A 25,635-nucleotide genomic window follows, 5' to 3' on the forward strand; every position below is an offset into this window, starting at 1 on the left:
ATGTTAGGAAGATGAAGTGAGATTTTATTCTAGCATAACAACACAGGCAGACGAGCTTGGTGTGGCTGAATTAATTGCTGGCTGCTGTGGATTTGGAATTACTTCTGAGATGTTTTTGAAGAGATTTTCTCCTTTATGAATTAAAAAACACTCTTGACTATCTCATGTTTGGGTCTACAGACAGCTTTGTAATTAAATGCCATGTGTGCATGACTGTCTGGCTAGAGTTGGTTTATATTGAATAAAACCCCATTTTTTTTGTTGTTTTGCCATGTAGGAAATCCAGGTTTAAGACAGATTTTAAAAAGTAGAAGGACATGGTAGGTTAGGCATGCTTTGGTTTTGCCTACATCCTCCGTATAAGACTGTTGCATTTAGTGTATTTTATAGCATTTTGTCCACGTTATTGTGGTTTGCAGAACTGGAACCCATTTCATCATGAAAAATTTCCTGATATTTGTCAAAGTTTGCTTTTTAAATGCAATTGGAATTAAAGAGAAAGCATAAGGCTTTTTAATACCATACAGAGATGTAAGAATTCTGTATACTGCTGGTATTTTATTTGTTGCTCTGTAGTGAGTGTGCCAGTAACTACAGCCTTTTTGTATATGCACTTAAATCTCCAGTTATGGGAGGAAAGGTGAGAGCAAAGGGAAAAGCATAAGCTATAATATTAGTTTATTCCTCCTTCTCTTCAAAAAGTGTTTTGAATTTAATTTGAGGAAGGGGGGAAATCACAATGACAGTGTTATTGAAATCATTCCTGCTACACTGTGGAACAGATTGACAAAGCCAAGAAGGTTTTGTTTTTGTTTTGCCTTCCTTTTTTATCTCCCACAAATGGCAATTTGACTCTGGCATTCAGAATTGTCAGCAGGCTGTAAGATAGAGTAGCATGCCCAGCTTTGCTTGCTCAGTGAATTCAACTGTGAGGAAGCTTTTGACCTTCAGAGCGACAGCAGGAAGAATTACTGTTTTGACACAAGATGTTCAAAGAGTGTTGTACTGACGTCACTTGCTGCTTTAAGCGTTGAGCACCTGCTTTTCTGCCTGCAAAACCTAGGTTATGTCTGAGCGTAATGAGCCCCTAAATCATCGCAAGCATCCAAAATATGATAGCGATGATCTTTCTGCCTCCTGAAGAAAACAAGTTACTGAAAGCATTAGAGTTCATGTGCTGTAAGATTAGAAAACATTCAAAACAGCCGGAGGAGGTAGAACATGCGACATGGCTGGAATTATATTTTATATATATAAAAAAAATTGTTTTTGTAGCCCTGGTTAAATGTCATCTGTTGAGCTCCATAAAGGTGCTTCTACAGGTCATCTCTGCAGGTTGCTGCAGGGGGTGAGCTGGAAGAGAGAGTTTCCACCGAGGATGTGGCTGCAGTGGATCTCGACTATTCTCTTTCCTCCTTTTTTTTTTTTTCCCCTCACTCATCTTTCCTGGCCTTGTCAGTCATCTGCTGCTTCAAGTCAGCTATCACCACCACAGTTCCTTCGACTGGAAACCTCTGGGGAAGGTAGGGTACTGTCAGTCTAAGGCAGATTTCTGCTACACGCCAAAACCAGGACGCTCTTTGGAGCAGTCAGGGGAGTAGGACTGCCCGAAATGCAGGCTAGTCTGAGGATGCAGTTTTGCAATCTATTTAGTCAGCTAAAGACTGCTTCTGTAAAGGAAGAGTCTGGCTTTTCCTTGTTCTGCATAATTATTCCTGCTGCATCCCCTCTGCTGAGCCCACTATGTGGATTGGTACAATCAGATCAGCTTGCTGTTCAGACTGAAATGGAATTATAGAGTTGGAAATGGAGATGGTTATGTTTCAGCTGGGTCAGAGTTCTCTTGCCTGTGCAAAAAAAAGGAGGGGGAAAACACATCTCTGGGCTGGGAGGGAGAGACTGGGTCTGTCCCTTCTTGCTGAGATGTAGTCTTACTGCTTCAAACGGAGATGGAGAACGCGGGGGGGTCTTGCTCAGGACTGCATGTAACAGGCTGAGAAGGGAGGGAAGAGAGAATTGAAGCAAGACTTATTTGTGCTGTTCAAATAACTGTTGAAGCCATTAATGATCTATCTAAACAGCCTTGCACATTTTGTAGAGAGCCAGCTACGTTGTTATATTGATGGACTCAGCTGGTCTTATTTGTTGTCTAGGTTTGCATAGCTTCCGTGTTTTAAGTTGTATTCTTGTTATATATTATCTCAACTGGAATGCTCTTAATGACTGAATTTCTGGTCTTGCATACATATATACAAATGTAATTGAGTCTTCCTTAATCTTCTCTTTGATTGTACTAAACAGATCTAGTTCCAGGAGGCTCTCGCGATGAGGGATGTTTCTCCAATCTTTTAGCTGTTTTCTCTGTTCCTCCTGTGATACTAATGAAGATGGAGTTACAATCATTGGAACCTGCAAATTTCAATAGTAGTTTCAGTAAAAGGTTGGAAAGAATAGTCCTTGTTACTATTTATTCACCATTCTTCTTATTATACATGAAAAAATTGCTTGCCATTTTGGATACAGTATTGCACTAATCTCCTGTTGGTGCTTTGTTCATCGTGACCCCAAGTCCTTGTCCAAGTTGTTGCTTTCCATCCTCGACGCTCTTAGATTCACTGGGGTGCTTTGTTCCAACCAATGTATGGCTGGACTCCAGTTGTACTAAAACTTGTGTCCTTTGCCGTGCTGTGATGTCAGGTGATCCAGACTGCCCTGTATCGATGCTCTGTGCAGTGGGATATTTATTGCTTGGCAAATACCTACCTCATCTCTGAGCCTCTCTGTGCCTTCTCTGTAAGAACGTAGGGATTTCTGAAGTTTCAGATAGAGCAGGGACAAGAACGGCTGTTGAAGGGACTGACTAGATACGTACCCACGTAGTGAGGATTTCCTGTTTATAACTCTGCTTGGAGAATGCAAAATCATTTTTCATCTGTTTGAGTGCTGGGTTGACTTTCTTGACACAAATGTTGAGCGGTACTTAAATTTGTGTTGATATAATCCATCTTTTAAAGCATTGATTTATCAGCCAAATGTTGTGACTTGTGTGTGTGTGTATATATATGTGTATATACACATTTATTTTTATCAATACCTGTGTAGATGCATTAAAACTGTTTGGCGAGATCTATTTTTTGACAGCATTTGACAGCTTTTTTTCCAATTGTTTTTTAGTTCCCTCCCACAGTCTTTTTTGTTTCTTAATTTACAAAGACAGCACACCCAGTCTTTATTGTGTGGAAAAGCTTTTTCTTTAATTGCTCCTGACTTTCAGTTTAGCTTGAAAACACATTTTCATTCAAAGTGAAGAAGTTAAGCTGAAAATCAGGAAAGCTTATTTTCCTCTTCTATTGTATGAATAAAAATGAGATGCCAGTTCTGAAAACATTAAGTGTATCATGATGTGAAATGACAAGTCTAATTCGATAACTGCAATTACTGTTGCCTTTGTTCACTAATATAATTTTAAATGTAAAACAAGATTTGGGAGGAAGAAAGTACATCTAACACAGCTAAGATAGGTTAGATTCCAACTTGTTTAATATTTCTTAAAATATGTGTGTTTGCATCTTTAATGCAAATCTGTATCCAAGCTAGCTATGGTTAATCGGTATTTTCAAGTACAACAACAAAAAAATTGTTTGAGTAAATGTACACCAAACAGAATAAATGTTTGAATAAATGCATTGTAAGTACTGTCTACTCCCAGTTAGTGGTTGGGAATAAGGAATCTAATGCGTGAGATGTATTTGGTTCTAAGTCAGTATCAACCACTGAAAGCAAACCTCTTTGTTTTCTGTAAAGTACATTTCAAATAAATGCTGAGGAGATTACAGTGAATTAGATTAGTCTCCTGTTCCATGATTTTAAATCACGATTCAAATTGTGTTTAAAATCACCTAAGTGCCAGTCAGTTCGGTACATTAGACCACAATCTTGCTTGTGCCCTATAATATGACAGAGCCCTGAGGTGCTATTATATTATAAATGAGACATCCCTGACCTTGTTCCTTATTTTCTTGGCTCCTGCTCCCTCTGTGCTGATGCTGCCATTTTCTGTTCTACTTTTTTTACACTTCCATGTGTGGTGGTGTTATTTTTTCATCCAGCTTTGCACAGGCGCTTACCAGTCTGTATTGGAGCCTCTCGTCAAGTTGCTCAGGAGTAGCTATTCATACCTATTTTTTGAAGATGTGTATCGTTTCCTTTCCTATACGCTTCCAAAAAAAGCAGGTGGCCTTTTTTACTTTTCATTCATGTTTGGCATTGCAAATAGTGAAGACAAAAGTGAAATGGAGCAGCGACTAGTACGGTGCATTTAATAATGTAATGAGGAGAGTTTAGCTTTAAAGAGGTACTGGGTGCTAGAAAAACAAAGACTCCCCACTTAAGTTGCTCTAGCATGTTTGTGCCATCTGTACTACAGATGCTGAAGTATAAATTTGGCTTCCTCTAGGAGACATTAGGCCGGCCATGTGGTGGAGACAGCTGCTGAGATAGAAGGGAATCTTTGGAACTGTATAGCAATCATATTATTATTTTTCTAGCTGCTGATGGGGGGAAATAGGGGGCATCCAAATTTTGAGCCAGCTTTGCTGTGCGATGTAGAATTATTTCTATCCATATAATTATCCTCTCACTACGTAGAGTTCTAAAGTAATTAAATAAATGTTAATTGGAAGTATTAAATTAAAAATGAATCAGAAAGGTCATCTTGTGGTTGGATACCACTCATCAGGTGATGTAATACAGGCTGTGGAAAGCTTCGGGATAAAGCTGATGTAATGTGAACTTGATTTTTGGTATGTAATGGTCATCTTATCTGATATGATTATGCTTCTGTAAGTGATACAGAGTGTAGCTTGTCTGAGAGAGTTGAAAACTAATGAGCCTAAATTAAATGAATGTGAATTCTGGTTCTGAAATCATACTCTTCATGAAAAGTAGCTTGTTTTGCTTTAAAAAAAAGCTTATCAAAGTATTGGAAGTAATTTTTTTTTGCATCCATCAAACATGTATGTAGTCACACCTCTCAGATATCAGCTTATAGTTGTTCTTATTCTTGTGGGATAAAACATTACTGTTTGTTTTTGTAAGCAGTGAACTGAAAACAGTGCCAACTACCTCAAAGAACAAAGAAATATATGATAGAAACTAAAATTTATTGCTATGGTAGTAGACAGTGGTACTAGTATAATTGTGATGACTAAGTTTTATTATTACTTGCATCTTGAAACCCTAAAAAAAACCCAACGTACACAGCCTTTGCTATAATCAAAGTTTATGGAAAAAATGGAGACCAAGAAAGGCATGAGTGGGGATTCTTGGTTTTTAAAGAAGTAAACGGTGATCTGGGTAACAGCCCTGTGGACGTTCTCCGATATATACAGGCTGCATGGAATCACGAGGGGGGGTGCTGACTAGTAAGTGGAAAATGACAGAGATGTGTGCAGAAAGAAGTTTAAAGATAAGCGGGTACGTTAGAGATGTCAGTGTCACATGTTTTTTTGAGATTGACGAGAAGAAACCTGAATTTGATATGTGATAATCAGAATTTAATACATGAGGGAACATGCTTCAGCAGAGGATTTAAATGATGGGATTACATAATTTTCACTGTGGTTGGCATGTTTTTGAATTTTGAAGGCTATATTAGTTGGCAGGGCAATTTAAAGAGAGATTGCCTGGCAAGGTTTTGTTACTGCGTTATTGTTATTTTTAACAGATATTCAGGACAGTCAGTCCTCTCCCTGTCTTCCACTGCTGATGTATTCAACACAAGGCCAGAGGTTTTCAGACGAGATGCTTCTCCAGCAATCAGAAATGGATTTTATTCCCTTAAGGTAGGATAAAGTTACCTGGTGTCAGAATGCAAACCTTTTTTCCTGAGTGGCCGTGAATTGTCCTGCATTTGATAATTAAATAATTACAGTAATGGTCACAGAAATAAGACAAAGGTGTGGTTTACTCTTTGTGTTGTATAAAGAGAAGGCATTGTCAGAGTTCTACTCATCTTTTTATTTTGCCTTCAGAAGAGTTTGAACCAGGGAACAGAACAAGACTCTTCTGAACTTGTCATCCTAATGTCCCTGAAGAAAATGGGAAAATGAGGAACTCCACCCTCTGAGACATCCTTCTAGTTTTCTTAGACTCTGAAATAAACCTTGTGAAATTTTGGGGACAAAAATCGTAGAATCATAGAATGGTTTGAGTTGGAAGGCACCTCAAAGACCGTGTAGTTCCAACCCCCTGCCATGGGCAGGGACACCCTCCACTAGCCCAGGCTGCCCAAAGCCCCATCCAACCTGGCCTTGAACACTGCCAGGGAGCCAGGGGCAGCCACAGCTTCTCTGGGCAACCTGGGCCAGGGCCTCAGCACCCTCACAGGGAAGAATTTCTTCCTAACATGTAATATAAATCTACCCTCTTTTAGTTTAAATGCCTTCCCTCCACCATGTTGACCCGCCACACAGCTTGGTGTTGTTGGCAACCTTGCTGAGGGGGCACTCGATCCCACTGTCTGTGTTGCCAACAAAGATGTTAAACAGCGCCAGTCCCAGTACCGACCCCTGAGGAACACCACTTGATCAGATACAACTTGTATTTATGTATACGTATAATATATATATATACACACTACAGTAGTGTATGTTATGTGTAATTTAGAATACACACTTTTATATAAAGCATGAATACATAAAGAAATAGTTATTTTGGTAAAAGTCTTTGTCCAAGCCTTCATTTCAAGGCATGACAAATGATTTCTTTTGTGCAAAGAAGGGAAGAAATCTTCTGCCCTTTATTGAGATCAGTGAGGAGTGGCGTTCCTCAAGGGTCAGTACTGGGACCGGCACTGTTTAACTTCTTTGTTGGCGACATGGACAGTAGGATTGAGTGCACCCTCAGCACGTTTGCTGATGACACCAAACTGTGTGGTGAGTTGATGCACTGGAGGGAAGGGATGCCTTCCTGAGGGACCTGGACAGGCTGGAGAGGTGGGAACGTGTGAACCACATGAGGTTCAACAAGGCCAAATGCAAGGTCTTGCACATGGGTCGGGGCAATCCCAAGCACAACTACAGGCTGGGCAGAGAATGGATTGAGAGCAGCCCGGAGGAGAAGGACTTGGGGGTGTTGGGGGATGAGAAGCTCAACATGACCCAACAATGTGCGCTTGCAGCCCAGAAAGCCACCCGTGTCCTGGGCGGCATCCCCAGCAGCGTGACCAGCAGGTTGAGGGAGGGGATTCTGCCCCTCTCCTCCGCTCTGGTGAGACCCCCCTGCAGTGCTGTGTCCAGCTCAGGGGTCCCCAGCACAAGAAGGACATGGAGCTGTTGGAGCGAGTCCAGAGGAGGCCATGGAGATGATCCCAGGGCTGGAGCACCTCTGCTATGGAGACAGGCTGAGAGAGTTGGGGTTGTTCAGCCTGGAGAAGAGAAGGCTGCGGGGAGACCTTAGAGCCCCTTCCAGTCCCTGCAGGGGCTCCAGGAGAGCTGGAGAGGGGCTGGTGACAAGGGCAGGGAGTGACAGGCCAAGGGGAATGGCCTGAAGCTGCAGGAGGGGAGATGGAGATGAGATGTGAGGCAGAAATCCTTCCCTGTGAGGGTGCTGAGGCCCTGGCCCAGGGTGCCCAGAGAAGCTGTGGCTGCCCCTGGCTCCCTGGCAGTGTTCAAGGCCAGGTTGGATGGGGCTTTGGGCAACCTGGGCTAGTGGAGGGTGTCCCTGCCCATGGCAGGGAAGTTGGAACTAGATGGGCTGTGAGGTCCCTTCCAACTCAAATCAGTCTGGATCTGATGAAAAAGGAAAAAGCTTAACTAATAAACATCCTGTTAGTAAAAAAAAATGCTTCAGTCCAAATTGATTGAAAAATATTGACATACTAAGTAGCAACTAATATTTTCAAATAGTAGGGTTTTTGATATTTTTTGGATTTTGTTAAATGTAAAGAAAGATGTAAAGAATTTCTTCACGTTTTGGCCTGTTTAGGGAATGTATTGATGTTTATATTGCTAATCCCAATTATTTGTTTGAGTGAAGTTCTACTTTTGCCTCTAATATTAAAGCAGAGAATGTGGATGTTGAAGTTAAAAGTATGATCAGAAATTCACTTACTTTTCTTGCTTCTTATAGGGGAGTCCCTGATGTTTCTGGTCCGTCTGAGGAGCGTTCAAAGCCTTCGCACATCTGTGAAGCTGTGTCACCGACAGATGCAGAATCTCTCTCTGATGCCCCTAGCGACTGCTTTACTTTGTCCCAGCATCCTCTTTCATTTGGACACATGGAACCCTGTGATGCCAGTTGTAGTGGTGGTTTATCTCAGCAAACCTCTTTTTCTGGACAGCTACGCATGAACAAGGAGGCAAATGAAGACTGTAAAAATGATACTAACGAGAAGGCGTTAACTCCCCAAACGAGTGACAATTTAGCAAACTCCACATCAAAGGTGATGCTAACTAAGGGAAATAGACTGAGCCAAATGGAAGCTTCTCCTGCAAAGCAGACCTGTAGTACGTCTGTAAGAGAGGAACGTTTCTGCCCTGACAGCAATGTACCAGCTACTGTTTTTGAGCTTTTGGAGAAAGAAAAAGAGTCATCGAGGCATGATGAATTCTCATCTTCAGAAAACTCCTCTTGTAAAACAGCACTGACTAAGAATTCGGAAAAAAGCAAAAGAGAGGTGCAAAAGGAAAAGGTAAAAATGGCTGAGAGGGAGTCAGAAGGGTGCATGAGGCAGCTAGAGAAGCTGGAAAAACATAAGAAGATTTCTGAGCTTGATTTGTCTAATAATTTATCTGATTATTTGAGGCAAGAGAACTGTAAAAATTCGGTTGCACAAGATGTTTTTTCTGCAAAGATTTCTGAAATAGCCAAACTGTCGAAGGAACATAGAGTGGACTTCAATGGCTCTGAAAGCACGAAGTTCGTGGCTGTTACTGAGGAACTCCAGGGAGCTTTCCTTGATCATCAGCGGAAACAACTATCTCCTGCAGTGAGATTTGAGAAAGAGTTTATCCCTATTGTGACAAGCACCAGTGATTGTTCACCTAAACAACTAGTTGTGACTGACATGGAAACTCCTTCTTCATGCAGTGAGAATGCTCCAGTGGAAGTAGAACCTGGAGTAAGCAGGAGTGAATTAACTATTTCAGATTTTTCCATTGAAAGGGGACATAAAGTTACAAACATTTCCCCTTCATTTAATCTTCTTGTAGGTGACGGCTCATTCTCTGGATACTTTGCTCATCCAAGCTACCAGTCTACTCCAGGGATACTTCTAAACAAAAATGCAAAGGCAGAAGAACTTGGTGTCCTTATGATAAAATCAGATATTCAGACCTCTCCTTCATGCTTAAATGAAGAAACTTCAGGGAACTCATCTGCCAGTATACCGGTATCTGTTGAGAAGCAACATTCATGCCAACGCTCTCAGAAAGAAAACAATGAACATTTTGAGTCCTTAAAACTGAAATATCCCCACACTGGAAGAATTCAGTCTCTCCCATCACTGAGTTTCATGGAGAAGGTAGGGGCTTGGAACGTGAGCCAGCCAGAGGAGATACCTGATGCATTGACTTCATGTGACCCAGGTGGAGCTTCTCCTAGAAGGAAAGCCTACAGTGCAATTGCCAGTTCTTCAAACAATATTTTGTCAATACAAAAAAGCAGTGGAGACCCCAAAGTTTATGTTGGTGCTTCCTCTCTGGAGACAGGTTCCCTGGGAAGTTTGCGTTTTCATAACAAAAACTTGCTGCTTGTGCACCCTCTTACTAGATCTCAGTCTGACAACGTGGTAAATGTTTCCAGTAGGAACACATCCTTGGTTGAAGTTACTCCACCAGCAAACTTGACAGAGGCACTGCAGCCTCTAGAAGAAAAAAGTAATGTTTTAGGAGTGTCTGAAAATAGTTCAGGAGGCTCCATGATACAAAAGCTTACAGATGAGATTGTTTCTGGATCTGGTGGTGAAGATGTAGAAAGTAATAGTGCAGGACAAACTCCGGACTCAAATGTTTTAGTTTCCAGTGAAGGAGTTGCTCAGTTCCTTAGAGAGGATGGAAACTGTCCAACTGATGACCAGAAGAATTGTGATGCTCTTCAAAATAAAAGACAGTCTCACAACTTAGGTATTCCTACTGGCCATGTCAGCACGGACAATTTTGGTGATATTTCCCCAGATAGTTTGAATCTTCCTGTTAGTTCTGGGGAAAGTAGTCACGGGGACTTGGGGTCTGCAGAATGCTCTTCAGTGGTTTCGAGGCACCACTTCACCAGCGCAAAAGACGATAACTTCATCCCCATTGGAGCAACTTCTTTGGAAACTCCAGAGAAAGAAGAGCTTAATATTGAAGAAAGGATCCCAGTAAGTTAGTTTCTAACAAAAATTTGTAACTCTTCTTTACCTTTTGGTTATGAAGAGATCAGAGTACGCTTGGCTGTCATAGAGTGAGTAGGACGGAAGTGCAGAAGGTATCACAGGAGTGAGACACTAGCATGCTTATAGTTAGTTTTCAACATCCAGTCATGTTGGGAACAGGTCATGTGATAGTTCATCTTTTAGAAATACGAGTGAATATGTGTTTTATGTAAGCCTAAAAAAAATCTTAACCCTTTATAACTGATTCTAATTTTAAATGCTTGTTTCAGGGGTATGACATTTTTTTTTCCCCACTGCTCTTTTAGGAGACTCTGGTGGAGTCTACATCACTATGGACTAAATGAAATAGTTTTATACTGGTCTGTGCTACTGGTGGATGAAATTCAGTTTATCTTAAATACAGAGGTGGAAGAAATAACTGTTAGATAATATTTAACATGGGCAAAGAAAGGGTTGGATATGGGAAAGACTTTTGTTTGTTCATTCCAGGTATAGATTCTGGTAACAGAATGCAAGAGAAATGTAAAGATTGGTGGCGGAACATAAAGGACAGAAGAACAGGTCATAGTTTTAGTGGTAAAAAGTGAAATCTGTTTGATACGACTTGTAAACAAATTAGGTATAGCTCTTTTAGCAGAGCATTGATAAGCCATTTCTGATCTTCCAGATTTGTTCAAAATATCAGGTTATAATTATCCAAACATGAGGTTGAGACTCAACTGCTGACTAAGGAAATGCTAGGCTGCAAAGAGAGATGAACTTCACACACCCACGGATCTGCAATAATAGCAAAACCAACACAGAACTCCTTGGCAAATCAAATTGCTTTTTTTTCCTATAAATACTCTTTCTGCTTGTTCACTTTGTTCCAGTATCTAAGGCACAAATTCTTGATTCTTTGTATATTGCTCATAAAGGATGTTTGAAGCCTCAGCATACCTTTCCTCCTTTATATCTTATTTGGCAAATGCAGATTTCTTTCCTCCCTTCCCTGTTTGGGAATGGTTGGTGAGAGTGGAGGGCAGATTGTGGCAGCCATGTTAACTAGACTAATAGCTGTTGAGTGTTAGAGAAAATTAAATGCAGATTTATGTTAATGATAAACATGTAATTATCTTTTGAGTAAGTGGCTGTTCCTCTCACAAGATGACTCCTATAATCATTAGGTCTTTGGAACTGTGTTTTAGAAGCACTCTTCTCTGAGTTGTCTCTGCAAATATGTGTTGAAACAAATATAAATGTTGTAGGGAGGGTATTTTAAATGAAATTAATGAGATGTAAAGGTTGTCTGTTACCTCCTTTTTGAATTACTATAATTAGGCATGTTCTCCAGCCTTAGTTCTGAGGAACTCTGTTCTCATAAATCACTGACAAGGTAAAGGAGATTAGGTCACATATATGGCTATTAGTATGTAGATTTGTAATAAAATCGTAGGAATTAGAGTTGGCTAAGATCTATAAGGTAATTTATTTAACTTTGGCTAGTTTAGGACATAGTATAGGTGAGTTGAATTTAAGTTGCCCCTACAGGTGATTAAGTCAAGGCAAATTTTGTTGTTATTTTTTTCTGCGTATAATGTCTGCATGTAAACTTAGATGCTTTGTTAAAAGGGAAGAAATTACTTGCTCAGGAGATCCTAGATGGCCTGTGGTAGGCTCTTACCTCCGTGAGATTCCACCAGATTTCAAAATATATTAATACAGAGAATGATGCTGTGTGTCTGAACTGACAATCTCCTGGATGTTGCAAAGGGAGAGTTGGTCTCATCCTCATTACGTTTTCCTCCAGTATATCACAGAGTTTTAGGTTTTGAGTATGACTTTCTTTTGGCTTCTCTAACTGCTTTGTTTAATGTTAATGAAGTTATACTTGGATAGTGATTTTTATATATATATATATATTTGGTGTACAAATAGTGCTTGTGTGTATTTGTTCTGTGCTTACAGAAAAGGACATGCATTTTATGCTGCCTTTACTAAGAAGGGGTTATTGCTTTAGCTGCGATAGTAAAACTAAGTCTTGGTTGTATATGGAATTTGTACATTTGAGTATCCTACATTTTATAGACTTAAACCAGAGTAGCAGGTTGTATCCAGAAATGGTTTCATAGCCAGGGAGTTTTTTTACTGCTGAAATTTGTTCATTGCACACTAAGCCGTTGAGTAAACGGGCAATATTATATTAGACTACCTGTGTTTCTTTGTAAAACTATCAGTAGCAGAAAGTGATTCTACTCTTTGGCCAGTACAAGGGTATTCCTTACAGCAATGTCATAAAAGCTACTTCATGATGTTTTTTAACTGGCTCTGACAAAAGGCTTCCCAACTAATTGCCTTGAAGACTAGCTCATATTTAACTTGTCCTTAAGAGTGAGGAACTTTCCTGCTGCCTAGCTTGCATTTCAAAGTCTGATAATGTTTTCTGTGCAGCAGTCATATGGGGAGAAAAATGTTTTTAAACCAAACCTTTGTGTTCTCCTTCCAGCTAGCAAATGTCTTTTTAAACAGGTGAGGCTGAAGCTTACCAGTCTCCTCTGAAGTTTCAGACTTCTTGCTCGTGCAGTGTACAGAGCACGCATTTGAGTAAAAAGACTAGAAGCAGTCACAAGAACAAGATATGTGGCCTCTTCTTTGCTGAACTTTTCCAATGTTTCTGGATTCTGTGGAAAGGGCTGGGCACTGGTTACTGCCAGTTGCCATCTTTCGCATGTAATGAAGAAAAGGTCAGGAAAACCCCAGAAAAAACCCCCCTGTTGGTGAGCACAAGCACAAGCTGTCACCACCAGAACAGTTCTTGCAACTTATTTATGTTTGGTAGCAATTCAGAAGGTAATGAAGAAGAGTTTGCAGGATATGTCAGTTGTTCTGCTGGGCTACACGTGGCTTGTGAGGTGTCCACTACGTAGGCCCAGTTGTACTAGCTAGAAAAAAGGATTGTCATTCATGGTCCAGGGAATAGAATAAGCTGGAAATGTTGTCTCATACATGACTGCTTTAGTGTTTTGGGTGAACTGTTAGTGCGAGTTGAACAAGACTGGGGCTCAAGATGTCTTAAAGCCAGTTGTTTGCGCTTAGGGTGATGTGGAAAACATGCAACTTCAGAATCCATTGTCATTCTGTAAGACTGCTGTTTGCGTTACTTATTTCTACTTTTGCCAGATATACCTTCGCAACCTTGGCATTGATCAGTCACCTGGAACTATACTGACACCGTTTGTACCCCGAGGACCCATCAGGGAGGTTGAATTTTCCCCTTCAGAGCTTAGAACGCTGAAGGACTCCACTGACACGCTGGCGAGGACCGTTCCGCAGCCACAAGGTATGGGGAAGGGAAGGAAGACCTTGTGCTGTGCAAGCCTGAGAGAATGCAGAACTCCAGACTCACCTGGGAGGTTGCTCTTGGCCTGGTAGTGTCAAGTGTGTTTCTTCTCGTGTTATGCTCTGTGTCATTCATATGAGTTGATCTTCTCCCATCTCAAATGTGAGATATTTGGCATTGAAAAAGTAAGCACTGAAACCTTTGAAAACATGCCTTCTCACTAAGGAGTCATGGCCATGTGGCATCTTCCAGCAAGTGCAGTGGCATTTTAAAAATTTTTATGTTTACTATTTCTCTTTTTGCAAGAGTTCTTAAGAAGGAAATGCATTGTATCTGAAAACTAAAGAAATATTACCAGACTTTTTCTTCCTGTGAGAGCAATAAGTCTTGGTTTCTCTTTCTTTCTGAGACTTCTTGATGTGTTCAGTGTGACAAAAAGTCATATGTATTTTATAACTGACCAGGTCAGTTCATCAATCCATCCATCTCAACATAAAAAAAAAAAAATCAATACAACCTTAACAAGTGTTGAATCGTTTCTATGTGAAGAACAGAGTGTGCTCAGTTAGGGTTAAGATGTTCTTCAGTGGCATGCCCATGTAGTATATCATTAAAATGTGAAAATGTGCATTGCAACTAGTTCAAATGTGTATTTTCCTTAGCATGTTCTGTTTTGACATTTGTATCTTGTACCCAATGGGGAAGAGCAGATCTGAAGGAACAAGTACCTGTCTAACCCTTTGAATATCTCCGACTTCAAGAATCCTGCACTAACCTGTCTTTCGAACCAGAAGTGATGCAATGCATCTCTTCTTATGCCTCTTGGGCTTGCTTATTTTCTTTTTTTTTTTTTTTCTCCTTTTGTTCTTTCCTCCTTTAAGCATTGTGGGAGATCTGGAAACTGAAACATATTTAGCAATTGGTAGAGGGGTGGAGTCGTCCTCAACAGAAATACTGTTCAACTGGGCTCTGGACTACTTGCTGTACTTAAAAATATCAGTGGTTGGGCCATGAAACAAAACTCTGTTTGAACCAAATAAAATAGCTACTGGCAGGCACGGTTGGGACCTGGCTCTTCACTGTTGTTTTACCTGCCAGCATGGATTTAAGAGCAGCATGTGCACTTAAGTTTGGCACTTTTTTTTTAAAGCAATTAGATATTATATATCCAAATGCTAAAAGTGCATTTTGTCTGCTTGTAGACCTTTTTAACGGGTAGTGGGAAACAAGCTTATCTGTAGTGTATCCTTTGCCTCTTTCCAAAAGGATGTTTTGGAAATCATAGAATCATAGAATGGTTTGGGTTGGAAGGGACCTTAAAGATCATCTAGTTCCAACCCCCCTGCTGCGGGCAGGGACACCCTCCACTAGACCACGTTGCCCAAAGCCTCATCCAGCCTGGCCTTAAACACTTCCAGGGATGGGGCCTCCACAACCTCTCTGGGCAACCTGTTCCAATACCTCACCACTCTAGCAGTAAAGAATTTTTCTAACATCTAATCTAAATCGACCCTCCTTCAGCTTGAACCCATTACCCCTTGTCCAGTCACTACACTCACTGATAAACAGTCCCTCACCACCTTTCCTGTAGGCTCCCATCAGAAACTGGTAAGCCTCAATCTCCCCAGAGCCTTCTCTTCTCCAGGCTGAACAATCCCAATTCTCTCAGCCTGTCCTTATAGCAGAGGTGCTCCATCCCTCTGATCAGCTTCGTGGCCTCCTCTGGACTCACTCCAACAGCTCCATGTCTCTCTTGTACTGGGGCCCCCAGAGCTGGACGCAGTACTCCAGGTGGGGTCTCACCAGAGCTGAGTAGAGGTGCAGGATCACGTCCCTCGACCTGCTGGTCACACCTCTTTTGATGCAGCCCAGGACACGGTTGGCTTTCTGGGCTGCAGGCGCACACTGCCAGCTCATGTTGAGCTTCTCATCAGTCAATACCCCCAACTCCTCCTCCTCAGGGCTGCTTTCAATCCATTCCTCACCCAGCCTATAGTTGTGCTTGGGATTGCGCCGACCCATGTGCAGGACCTTGCCCTTGGTCTTGTTGAACTTCATGTGGTTTGCACAGGCCCGCTTCTCAAGCCTGTCCAGGTCCCTCTGGATGGCATCCCTTTCCTCCAGCATGTCGACCACGCCACACAACTTGGTGTCGTCGGCAGACTTGCTGAGGGTGCACTCGATCCCACTGTCCATGTTGCCGACAAAGGTGTTGAACAGTGCCGGTCCCAGTACTGACCCCTGAGGAACACCACTCATCACCGTTCTCCATTGAGCCATTGACCACAACTCTTTGAGTGTGACCATCCAGCCAATTCCTTATCCACCAAGTGGTCCATCCATTGAATCCATGTCTCTCCAATTTAGAGACAAGGATGTCGTGCGGGACAGTGTCAAAAGCCTTGCACAAGTCCAGGTAGATGACGTCAGTTGCCCTTCCCTTATCCACTGACGCTGTAACCCCATCATAGAAGGCCACCAAGTTTGTCAGGCACGATTTGCCCCTAGTGAAGCCGTGTTGGCTGTCGCCAATCACCTCCTTATTTTCCATGTGCCTGAGCATAGTCTCCAGGAGGGTCTGCTCCATGATCTTGCCAGGCTCAGAGGTGAGACTGACTGGCCTGTAGTTCCCTGGGTCTTCTTTTTTTCCCTTTTTGAAAATGGAGGTTATATTTCCCCTTTTCCAGTCGGTGGGAACTTTGCCAGACTGCCAGGACTTCTCAAATATCATGGAGAGTGGCCTGGCCAGTTCATCCGCCAGTTCCCTCAAGACCCGCGGATGCATCTCATCAGGTCCCATGGACTTCTGCACCTTCAAGTTCCTGAGATATTCTTGAACCTGATCTTCTCCTACAGTGGGCAGTTCTGCATTCTCCCAGTCCCTGCCTTCTGTGACCTGGGCAGTGTGGCTCAAGCAATTGCCAGTGAAGACTGAGGCAAAGAAATACTGCCCTTCTGTTTCTTGCAGGGATACATTTATAATCCAATTGTTCATCTGGACATTCAAGCACCACTGTGTCATTTATCGAAGAACATTTATTTGAAATCTAGTTTAAGCATTTAAATAAAAGTGAGTTATTTCAGTCAAGTTCTGCAGTTTCTTTGATATTCTATATTTATCCAATATGATCTAAAAGATTTCTTTCAGTAGACAATTCTCATGGAAGTCTTAGTTCAAGTGTCATTCTAAAAACAGTTTCCTAATTTTTTCCAATATCTGAATTCTTCCCTCCCTTTACAAACTCTCTACTACAAGAAAAAGTTGTCTTTACTGATGCAGCTGTTTTCTGGAGCCCTAAACTTGATGAATCTTCTGTTTCCTTGTAGGTGAATTGCTGTCAGCAGTTGAAATTACACAAACAAGTTTTAACTCTAGTGCTTCCACTCTCAGTATGTCTATACCAATGAATTCAGAAGTTGGCTCTGATATTCTGTCACCTCGTGAACCTTCTCCCCGCTTCTCAAGATCTTTTGGAGACAAACCAGTGAGTCAGTGCAGTATGTCATGCCACCAACTGGAGAGAACTGCTCCGCTTTCCACACGACAGGAGGCAGAGTGTTCAGCTGTCTCCAAACCAGCTGAACCAAACCAGAAGCTGTGGACTATTTCACCTGACTGCCATTCTGACAGAGAGGGTCTCATGCTTCTTGCAAGAAGTGTTCAGGATCTGCTAGTTAAAAATGAGTCAAAAGATGTGAATAGCAGCCCGCAGAGAGGGACTGCCAGTTCTTTGGCTGGAGTTAAAAATGAAATGGAAGTTGACAGAGGATCACAAACTTCAAGTGTAGGTAGTAAGACAAGTAGGGGTCAAGAAAGTGATTCTTTGACTGGATCAGGTGCATTGCAAGAGATACGTAAGCTTTTGGCAGAGGCAGAGGATATAGCTGGCAGGTGGGGTGATCCTATCTTTTCCACTGCCTCTTCTAGAGAAACTGGTGAGTCTTCCCCAGTGCCAATGAGAATGGAGGATGGCCCCAAAGATTCCAAGTTAGTAAAAGACACCATCCCTCAGTTTCAGAAGATACTATCATGGGATGAGACTAAGACCCGAAGAAGTATGCGAGAAGAGGGGTCAGCAGTAAAGCTTCTGAATTATAACACGGGCAATTTAAGATGGGAAAATTCTTTTGAAGTCAACTTGCACAATAGTGAAGAGACAATGAAGGAAATGACCAAAGAGTTTAGGACAGGAAAATCTGTAGGAAGGTCTGAGCCAGAAGGTTGTAGTAGTGTAACTACAGACAGGAATCAACTTGGTTTTGTGGGTCTTGCACAAAGCAATGGGAGTAGTGAAGTCAGTGCTGGAAGAACTTCAGAGTTGGGGAATCCTTCTTCCTCAGAGCCTCTAGGCAGCGTCACTGATGTCTCAGAAGGCTTCCAGAGCATGTTGTCTAAAGCTGGTGCAGCAAGAAATAAGGCAGGAGGCATGCAAGAGAGTGATGACAGTAGCAGTGGAAGTTCACTAGCTGCCCGTATCAAAAACCTTCTGAGAAATGGATCACCTGTGATACACACAACACAAATGCTGAAGAGCGCAGATGAAGAGGAGGGGAAAGCACGAGGTAATAACATGTCTCAGTTGTGTTTTATCAAGTGTTAAGTTAGAATGGCAAATCTTTATTTAGGTGTATGTTTAAGGGTTTGCTTTGAAATTACTTTGAAATAAGGGGTATGGACGTAAGAGGACCTGAGGTTGTTCCCCTGATTTTAAAGGTGTTTATATTATATATGATAAGCTTTAATGGGACAAGGCTTAAATCATTGATGTTTTTCAGTCATCTTATGTAGCATGATAGAATTGGACTTTTCCAGTTTGAGTACCTTCTTTTGCCTAATATTGACACGAGAAAGTGTTTTGTCTACATAGCTGTCAGACATGCGCTAGGTTGAGAATTTGGGAAGGGATTGTGTGAAAGAGTGTCTGTCGACTTCAGTCTGAGACTGTAAAGATGACAGAACCAGGCAATGGGTCCTGGATCCGTCTTTCCAAAGAAATGTTCCAAAGAACCATTTTTGTATTCCCGGTCAGTCTGTCAGCTCTGGTATTTGATAGAGGTCTTTGTTCCTTCAGTCATGGTAGCTAGAAATGCATAGCAAAGTTTTGATTTTAAGTTATAAAACTTTTATCATACATGATGTGAGAAAATGGAAAGGGAACTGCTTTCTGTTTTATATTCTTTGTCTAGCATGGGTGAAGCTAAAACTGGCCAGCCGATCTCAGGAATCTGTGTCAGACTTGAATGAAGAGGACCAACAAAGAATAAAGGAAATAAAGGCAGAGCTGCTTCTGAGCGCCAAGAAATCGGTACTAGCCAAGGTACAAAAGAGACAAACCAGCTGCTCCGGAGAAAACTTCTGAAGTTGGGATAAATGCTACTGTTTTGCTTGTGATCTTAAAATGATGAATTATATTCCTGCGATATTTTTGAAGATTGGTGGCTAGACAGGGAGAGGGGGATGCAAACTAATGACAGCTCTGTTTAGTGGAGATGCTTGTTTCGGCTTAGTCAGTTCCTACGTATGTTTTAGAGCAGCCATGGCACATGCTGTTGTGGGGTTTTTTTTGGTTTTTTGTTTCTGATTTGCCCCAGGTAGTTAGATATCCTGGGTGGGAGGGGTGGCACACAACTGAAGATGTTCTGAAGGAAGGTATGAAGGAGAGAGATGTGGTCAGTGATGATGTGATGGGAGAATTGGTGGTGGTGTGGTGAGAAAGTGTGCACAGCTCATGATTCTTCGTTGGCTTAATGAGTTCTGCTTTTCCCAAAATACTTATGCATGTGCTGATTCCGCCTTGTAAACTCCTCCTCCTGTGGAAGTTTGATGTACAATGCACTGTCATCTAGGTGATAGTACTATCTGTTGTGTTACTTCCCATGTGTTCTGAAATGTTTACGAAGGAGTGTGATATTTATTTTTGAAAGGATGCTTCAGGGAAGAAGGGAGTAAATTGTTCCTCCTTTGCGTTGGCTGTCTCAAAGGTAATGGGCTTCAAGTGCGAGGAAGAAGTTGTATTAGAAAAGAAACTCCTTAATGGTAAGAATGATGAGATGATGATTGTGGAGTGTTAATCATAGTATGTTTTTAAGAGGAGTTTGGGCAAAAATAATGTTAGTGTAGTTAGTTGGGCAAGAATAATCTGTGTAGTTAATGCTGATTTGGGGCAAGGATATAGACTAGATAAGTTCTCACAGCTCTCTTTTTCTTGACATTGAATTTTTTTAATCTTTTGCATATTCTTTTGGGACAGCACTTTGGAACGTTTCTAGTTCATGTATTAACATACAGTATATCTGAATTGGAATGTGTCTAAGCAGGAGTATATTACCTTTGGTTTGACTTTAAATATCTATTTTCAACGTTCGTTTGGTGTCCGGTCTAATTATGTCATGATTTCTAGGGGCTGTCTGTGTGTCCCAAGATAGGCACTATTCATAGAGGGTATTTTGATTGAAAGAACAGACTGGAAAAATGTGGAGATGTTTGTATAACAAGAAGTGGTTGGATGATGTATTCATGTGTGCGGGATAGAGAACCCTGAGTTGGTGGAAGAGAGAGTGGATGATTAGGCATAGCTAAAGAATGGAGCAGTTTGAGGAGAATGTAGAAAAATTACAGTTGAAAATACAGTCATTATTTGTCCTAAATCTGGTGTTTCAGGTAAATGCCCTTAGCTATAGCAATAGCTTTCTTTTTTTTTCTTTTTTCTTTTCTGTAGACTGCCTGCCTCCCAGGAAAAGCAGTAGGGTTTTGTTTGTTTTAATTAAAAGCCTTGCATCAGCAAGAAGGAAAAATAGTGTTTTAAGAGTAGGCTGTGTTTGTGTTTATAGTTCCTTGGGCATGAACAGTGTAGATAATATAGACATCAGCTTCCAGAAAACATCAGACTAAGATTCTCAGTTATTCATGTTTTGATGTTATCTTTGACTAGGGAGACTGAAAAAAAACCCAAACATTTTAATGATTTTTACTTGTTTTTAGAAATTCAGACAATTCTTTAAAAAAGAAAAATAAATACATTTTTGCTTCAATCTGCTCATCAGAAAGTAGAAGCCCTGAAGCTATCTTTTTTCCTCAACTTTTAGATTTTGTTAGAATCACAGCTTTGTCCTTAACATGAACTTGTTACAGACTGGAACCAAGTATTTTATCTTTATATGATTCAGTGTCAGCTATGAATTGTTTTATCCCAATTTAGAGTAAGAAAAAAATTAATCATAGTTTTGCAAACCAAGATTCCAATAAATTGCTTTAGGTCAACACAACACTTTCTACTTTGTTCTTGAAAATATTTTTGTTCTACAATGACTCTAATGTGAGATAAAAAATAGTTTTGAATTTGCAGAATGAAGGTGGCTGGGGTTTTTTGTTATACTACTTAAGATAAATGTATTTTTCCCTCCAAGCAAAACAATATGTCACTGAAAAATACAGATTGTTGAAAACTATTTAACTGAAAAAATTGCAGCCAGTTTTATTGCTGACAAAATAATCTGCTATAAATTTAATGGAAACTGTTCTATAAAATACCTGTTGAATTTATAGAGCAAAGCTGGCAATGTGCTAACTTAAAAAGAATGGAACAAACATTATGAAAAGATATTTTCCTTCTACTAAACTTTAAAGACTGAGAAAGACAAACTGTTCCTAGCACTCATGCAAACAATTCTTTCGTCAGACCGTCATCTTTATTTAGTACTACTGATGCAGGCTTATGATGGGTGTTCTTTTTAGAAACTTTAGACTCTGCTTCTCGTTTTTATAGGCGACAACTCAAGAAATAAAATGTACCACTGTGATATTTTATTGTTTCCCACAGGAAGCGTGTGAAGCTTGTCTATAAAAAGAAAAGAAAATGCAATGAAGGAGCAGGACAGCTTGGGAGATTTCTTCTCAGTGATCTTTTACTTCTAAAGATTGTTCCATCTCTTGAGATAGTCGAATATCTGTTTGATAGCTGTTTGTCACTGGTGATGTGTTAAACACACGCTCTAAAAAGGAAGCATCATAATGATTTCTCAAGTTCTAGCTGAGCAGAGTGTTTAAGGAGGTGATTGGGACATATGCACATAAATGGGCTCCAAACATATACTCAAGTGCTCAGCTGAATAGTGCCCCAAAAAAGGGAGCATTCAATACGAAAATTTAACTTTGAAGAGGTGTCCCTAATAGCAAGCAATGCTCATGAGTGTAACTCAGAATTTTATTTGCTTTGTTTTCTCTTCTGTAAAATTGACAAACCTTGCATAGTGAATCTCTTTTCTGTACCCTCAATTCATGGAGTCTTCCTGGTGATTTTATAGTTCTTCCATTACACAAGGAGGCAAATACTCTACTCATGCTGTTATGTTTTATAATAAACACTAAAACTTGGCAGAAATGCTTTGGAATAGATGGGTAAACATGGAACTTTTGACATAGAGGTTTTTTTTTTCTGAATTTCATACTGACTCCATTTGATAATCACTCTTCCTAAAGGTCTTAATTGGCTGTTCATGGAAAGAGAACATACAGTGCATTGGGCTTCTTTAGGAGGAAAAGGAGGGAAAGGCCATGGATTTATTAACTGCAAATGTTTTGTACATGTGCATAAGTTACATTTCACATTGTCCAGACATGGGTCCTGTGAAACTTATGATAAACTGTTGGCACTCTCCTAGAAGCTTGCTTGTGATGAAGGGAGGCAGAGAGTTGCCAAGACATTCCATAGAATGAGATGATGTTGGGATTTTTAAGAAAACTGCTGTTCTTCCACTGAAATCATTAAGGTCTTTCCGGATAAGAAGAATATCAAGGATAACAAGGAAAAGCCGAAGACTTGTAGGTGGTCTTCTGTTCCAGGAGCATTGTCTTTCAAATTTAACCTTCTTGTGCCATTTGTACATGTGCATTAGTTGTGGTCCCCCCAGTTGAGATTGAGGGGTTTTGAATTGCTGTTAGATGTAAGTAAAGTTTCAGCATATTAAACTTAAGAATTTTCCTTCTAAACTGAGGACCTTATTACCCCACCTGTATTTTTATGGGGCTAAATAGCTATCTCTTACCTAAGAGTGTTCTCCCTTTGTACACTGTATTCTTCCACTATATGCTGTATTTTTCCACTCCTTGTACTTTCTCACTTTTTCAGGAAGTTCACGGAGTTGTAGCTATAAATTTGCACTGCAATTTCTTGTGGATCATATGCCATACAGATCTTTTTTGGAAAGATGACACATAACAAGCACAATAAAACATGTGAAAGGCTGGGGAAGATGAGTTTATAGCAACTTCTGTGCTTGCTTTCAGTAGTAGGAGTTGCTGTGTATTACTTCAGGCCATTTGAACTGGTATGTGGTTTAGGAAAGTGATGATCTGGGGAGCACCCCTACCCTGCAACAGGACCACTGTGTGTCCTGGTATTCTTCTGCAGTCCCTTGTTGTCCCTCATGGCTATAGGAAATGCAGGAAGCCAAATAAACTAGTTTACTTGCTGAGACTAGATAAGGCCACAGGAAAGTACTGCTTTGGAATAATAATCCAGACCTTGCTGAAATGATATCTGGGATGCTTTCCTGCTAATGATATCTGGAATGTAGAAAGGATGGAAAATCTGTTGTGGAATACTTGTTTATACTTTGTGATTTACACCAAAAATGTTTTTGACTGATTTTTATTTCTGAATTCCAAGTAGCTGCTGAGAATGTAATCATCCAGGGAGCTGTGTTGCACTTTATTAATAAAATATACTCTGCTGTTTCCAGAGTTGTTCCAATCAGTAGGAAAAAAATAAGTATGGTCTAGATTTTTATTTTTATTTTAAATAAGCTTATCTGGTGCATCTCCATGGCAGTACCTTTATCCCAGATTTCCTGCCTGCACCTCAATGAAAGTATTGTAATTTTAATGACACTTAAGTAAGTGTAGATATCGATAAATCAATAAAATGATGTCCACACTTAAATTCTCTCTCTGGAAGGCTGGTGGCCTATACTTTAACATACGCTAACATGAGCTCTAATGATTTTGATGTAAAGTTTGGACGCTGATGAAATGATTTGTCTTTTGTCCATTTCCAGTATTCACTAACCATGATTCTGCCTCTGATGCTAAACTGACCCGTCAAAAAGAGTTGGGGTGAAATAATGTAAGAAGGAACTGCATGTTGTGTGAAGCGTGGTGTGGTATTTTGTGTCAGGAATGGGACTAACTGTATGATACCTGTTTTAGTTAGCGTGTATCTAAGTGAAGGGAAGCTCAGCCTGTAGATAAACGTTCATTTCTCTAGAATTGATGCAGCTACTTCCAAAGGTTAGTGTTTCAGTTGATCTGTTATTGCCCCTCGGAGGTGCAGTGTTAACACATCAGGTGAGTAGTTGTCTTAATTTGCTTCAGGGCAAAATCTGTTGCAGTGTTTTGATCAACTCTGACAGTGATACATTACCATGAGTGGTAACTTAAGGTTTTCCCAGTTGTACTTGCAAGGTTTGCTCTTTGTGCTGTTAGAGTAACAGGCTTTCTGCATGCACCTGGCAGTGTGATGTTTTATTCACTTGTTTGTAGTGTGGTCTTTGATCTAGAGGTATTTGCATTTCTTTTCTTCCAAACTACCTTCTCCTTACAACAGTCAGGTAAGTTGCCGCAAAGATCACTTGTCAGCATTTGGGAGCTTCTGCTGTAATGAGAGAAGTCTTGGAAGCAGAGGTCCTGTCCATCCATCCCTGCCTCCTGCTCCCTCCACACGCACGGGGGAGTTGCAGAAAGCAGAGAAATGAGGGTGGTGAGCCAGTCAGAGAGAGAGGATCACATTTTGCTTGTCTGTCTTGTTGCTCTCAGTAAACCTCTGCAGACAATGAATGTGCTTTGTTAGTATCTGTTGTTTGTGATGAGTTGAAAGAAGAGTTTGGAATATCCAAACTCTATCAAGTATTTAGACACATTTATTTCTACTTGGCTTGGCAAGTAACGAGCCGTTTGCTGAACCCCTCATACTTTTAATTTCTGTATTTAGTGCTTTGTCTGCAAAAGGTGTGTCGAGAAGTCAGGTTACAGTTTGAGATGCCAGAAGAAGGTGTAGGTTCCTTAGCAAGCAGGGACTGCAGCCCTGGGAGTTTTCCAGTGAACTGCAGTGTCAGTAATCCACCTCATGAATGGTGTTGCCTTTCGGCTGCCTAATCTGTTGAGTATGCTCAGAGAGGAGGGTGTGGATTTTTTTTCTGACTGATTCTGCTGAGGGCCTATAGCATATGTAGCTTTAATTTTATTTACCTGGTATGATAAATTGCTGTTGATTGTTGCTGTTGGGACTTTTTTTTGACGATGAAATGGGGCTTGAGGTACAGGAGAAGATGAAGTAATGAGGACTGGAGAGCATGCTGAAAATTGGGAATGATTAGTAAAATCAGGCAAAGAAACCAGGACAGAAGTTAGTATTAAAGTAAATTGTTAGTTTCAGTTTCCTAAATGACCGCAGGCAGGTAATTTAAGATGCAGCATTTTATACTAGTGTGTAAAATACATGCTAGAGATGCCTGAGTATGTGTAGTCAAATAGCAGAATCCTAAATATAGTGGCTCTGGGACTGGGGGGTGATACAGATGTGGGACTGTTTGCCTGGTCAGACAAAGGTGTAAATGTAAGTTATTTTTCAAAAGATTTTATGGGCAAAGGCAACTGACACTGAACTTCCTTTGTTTTGGTGGGATTAGTGTCTCATCTGTTGCTAGGAATACCTTTTCTTTTTTGCAGCACTGTCACCAGCTTTCCAAACAAAAAAGTAGTATTTGTGGCAAACATACCTGTTTCAATGGGAGAATGAAAATGATCTACACTGAAGAACTGGAAAGTTTTTACAAGTTATCATTTACCTTAAAGAGCAAATCAGAGCTCTGATTATTTTCAGTCATTTTTTAATTATTGTCAGCAGCGGGTGGTGACCATAAAATAAAAAGCTTTATTACAGCT

General features: G+C 40.7%; 1 protein-coding gene across 10 annotated transcripts in view; it reads left to right on the top strand.

Annotated features, from left to right (window-relative positions):
* ALMS1 (ALMS1 centrosome and basal body associated protein) overlaps positions 1-25,635 on the top strand; it is a 78,423-nt gene that overhangs the window by 22,352 nt on the left and 30,436 nt on the right. For all 10 annotated transcript variants that reach the window (XM_054824244.1, XM_054824245.1, XM_054824248.1 and 7 more), the window contains exons 4-8: positions 5,726-5,843; positions 8,131-10,360; positions 13,535-13,694; positions 17,022-18,257; positions 18,882-19,012. In XM_054824244.1, the coding sequence (XP_054680219.1) occupies positions 5,726-5,843; positions 8,131-10,360; positions 13,535-13,694; positions 17,022-18,257; positions 18,882-19,012 (3,875 nt within the window). The remainder of the gene's footprint in view (positions 1-5,725; positions 5,844-8,130; positions 10,361-13,534; positions 13,695-17,021; positions 18,258-18,881; positions 19,013-25,635) is intronic.

This window comes from Grus americana, chromosome 4, assembly GCF_028858705.1.
Source record: "Grus americana isolate bGruAme1 chromosome 4, bGruAme1.mat, whole genome shotgun sequence".
NCBI classification, from domain to species: Eukaryota; Metazoa; Chordata; class Aves; order Gruiformes; family Gruidae; genus Grus; species Grus americana.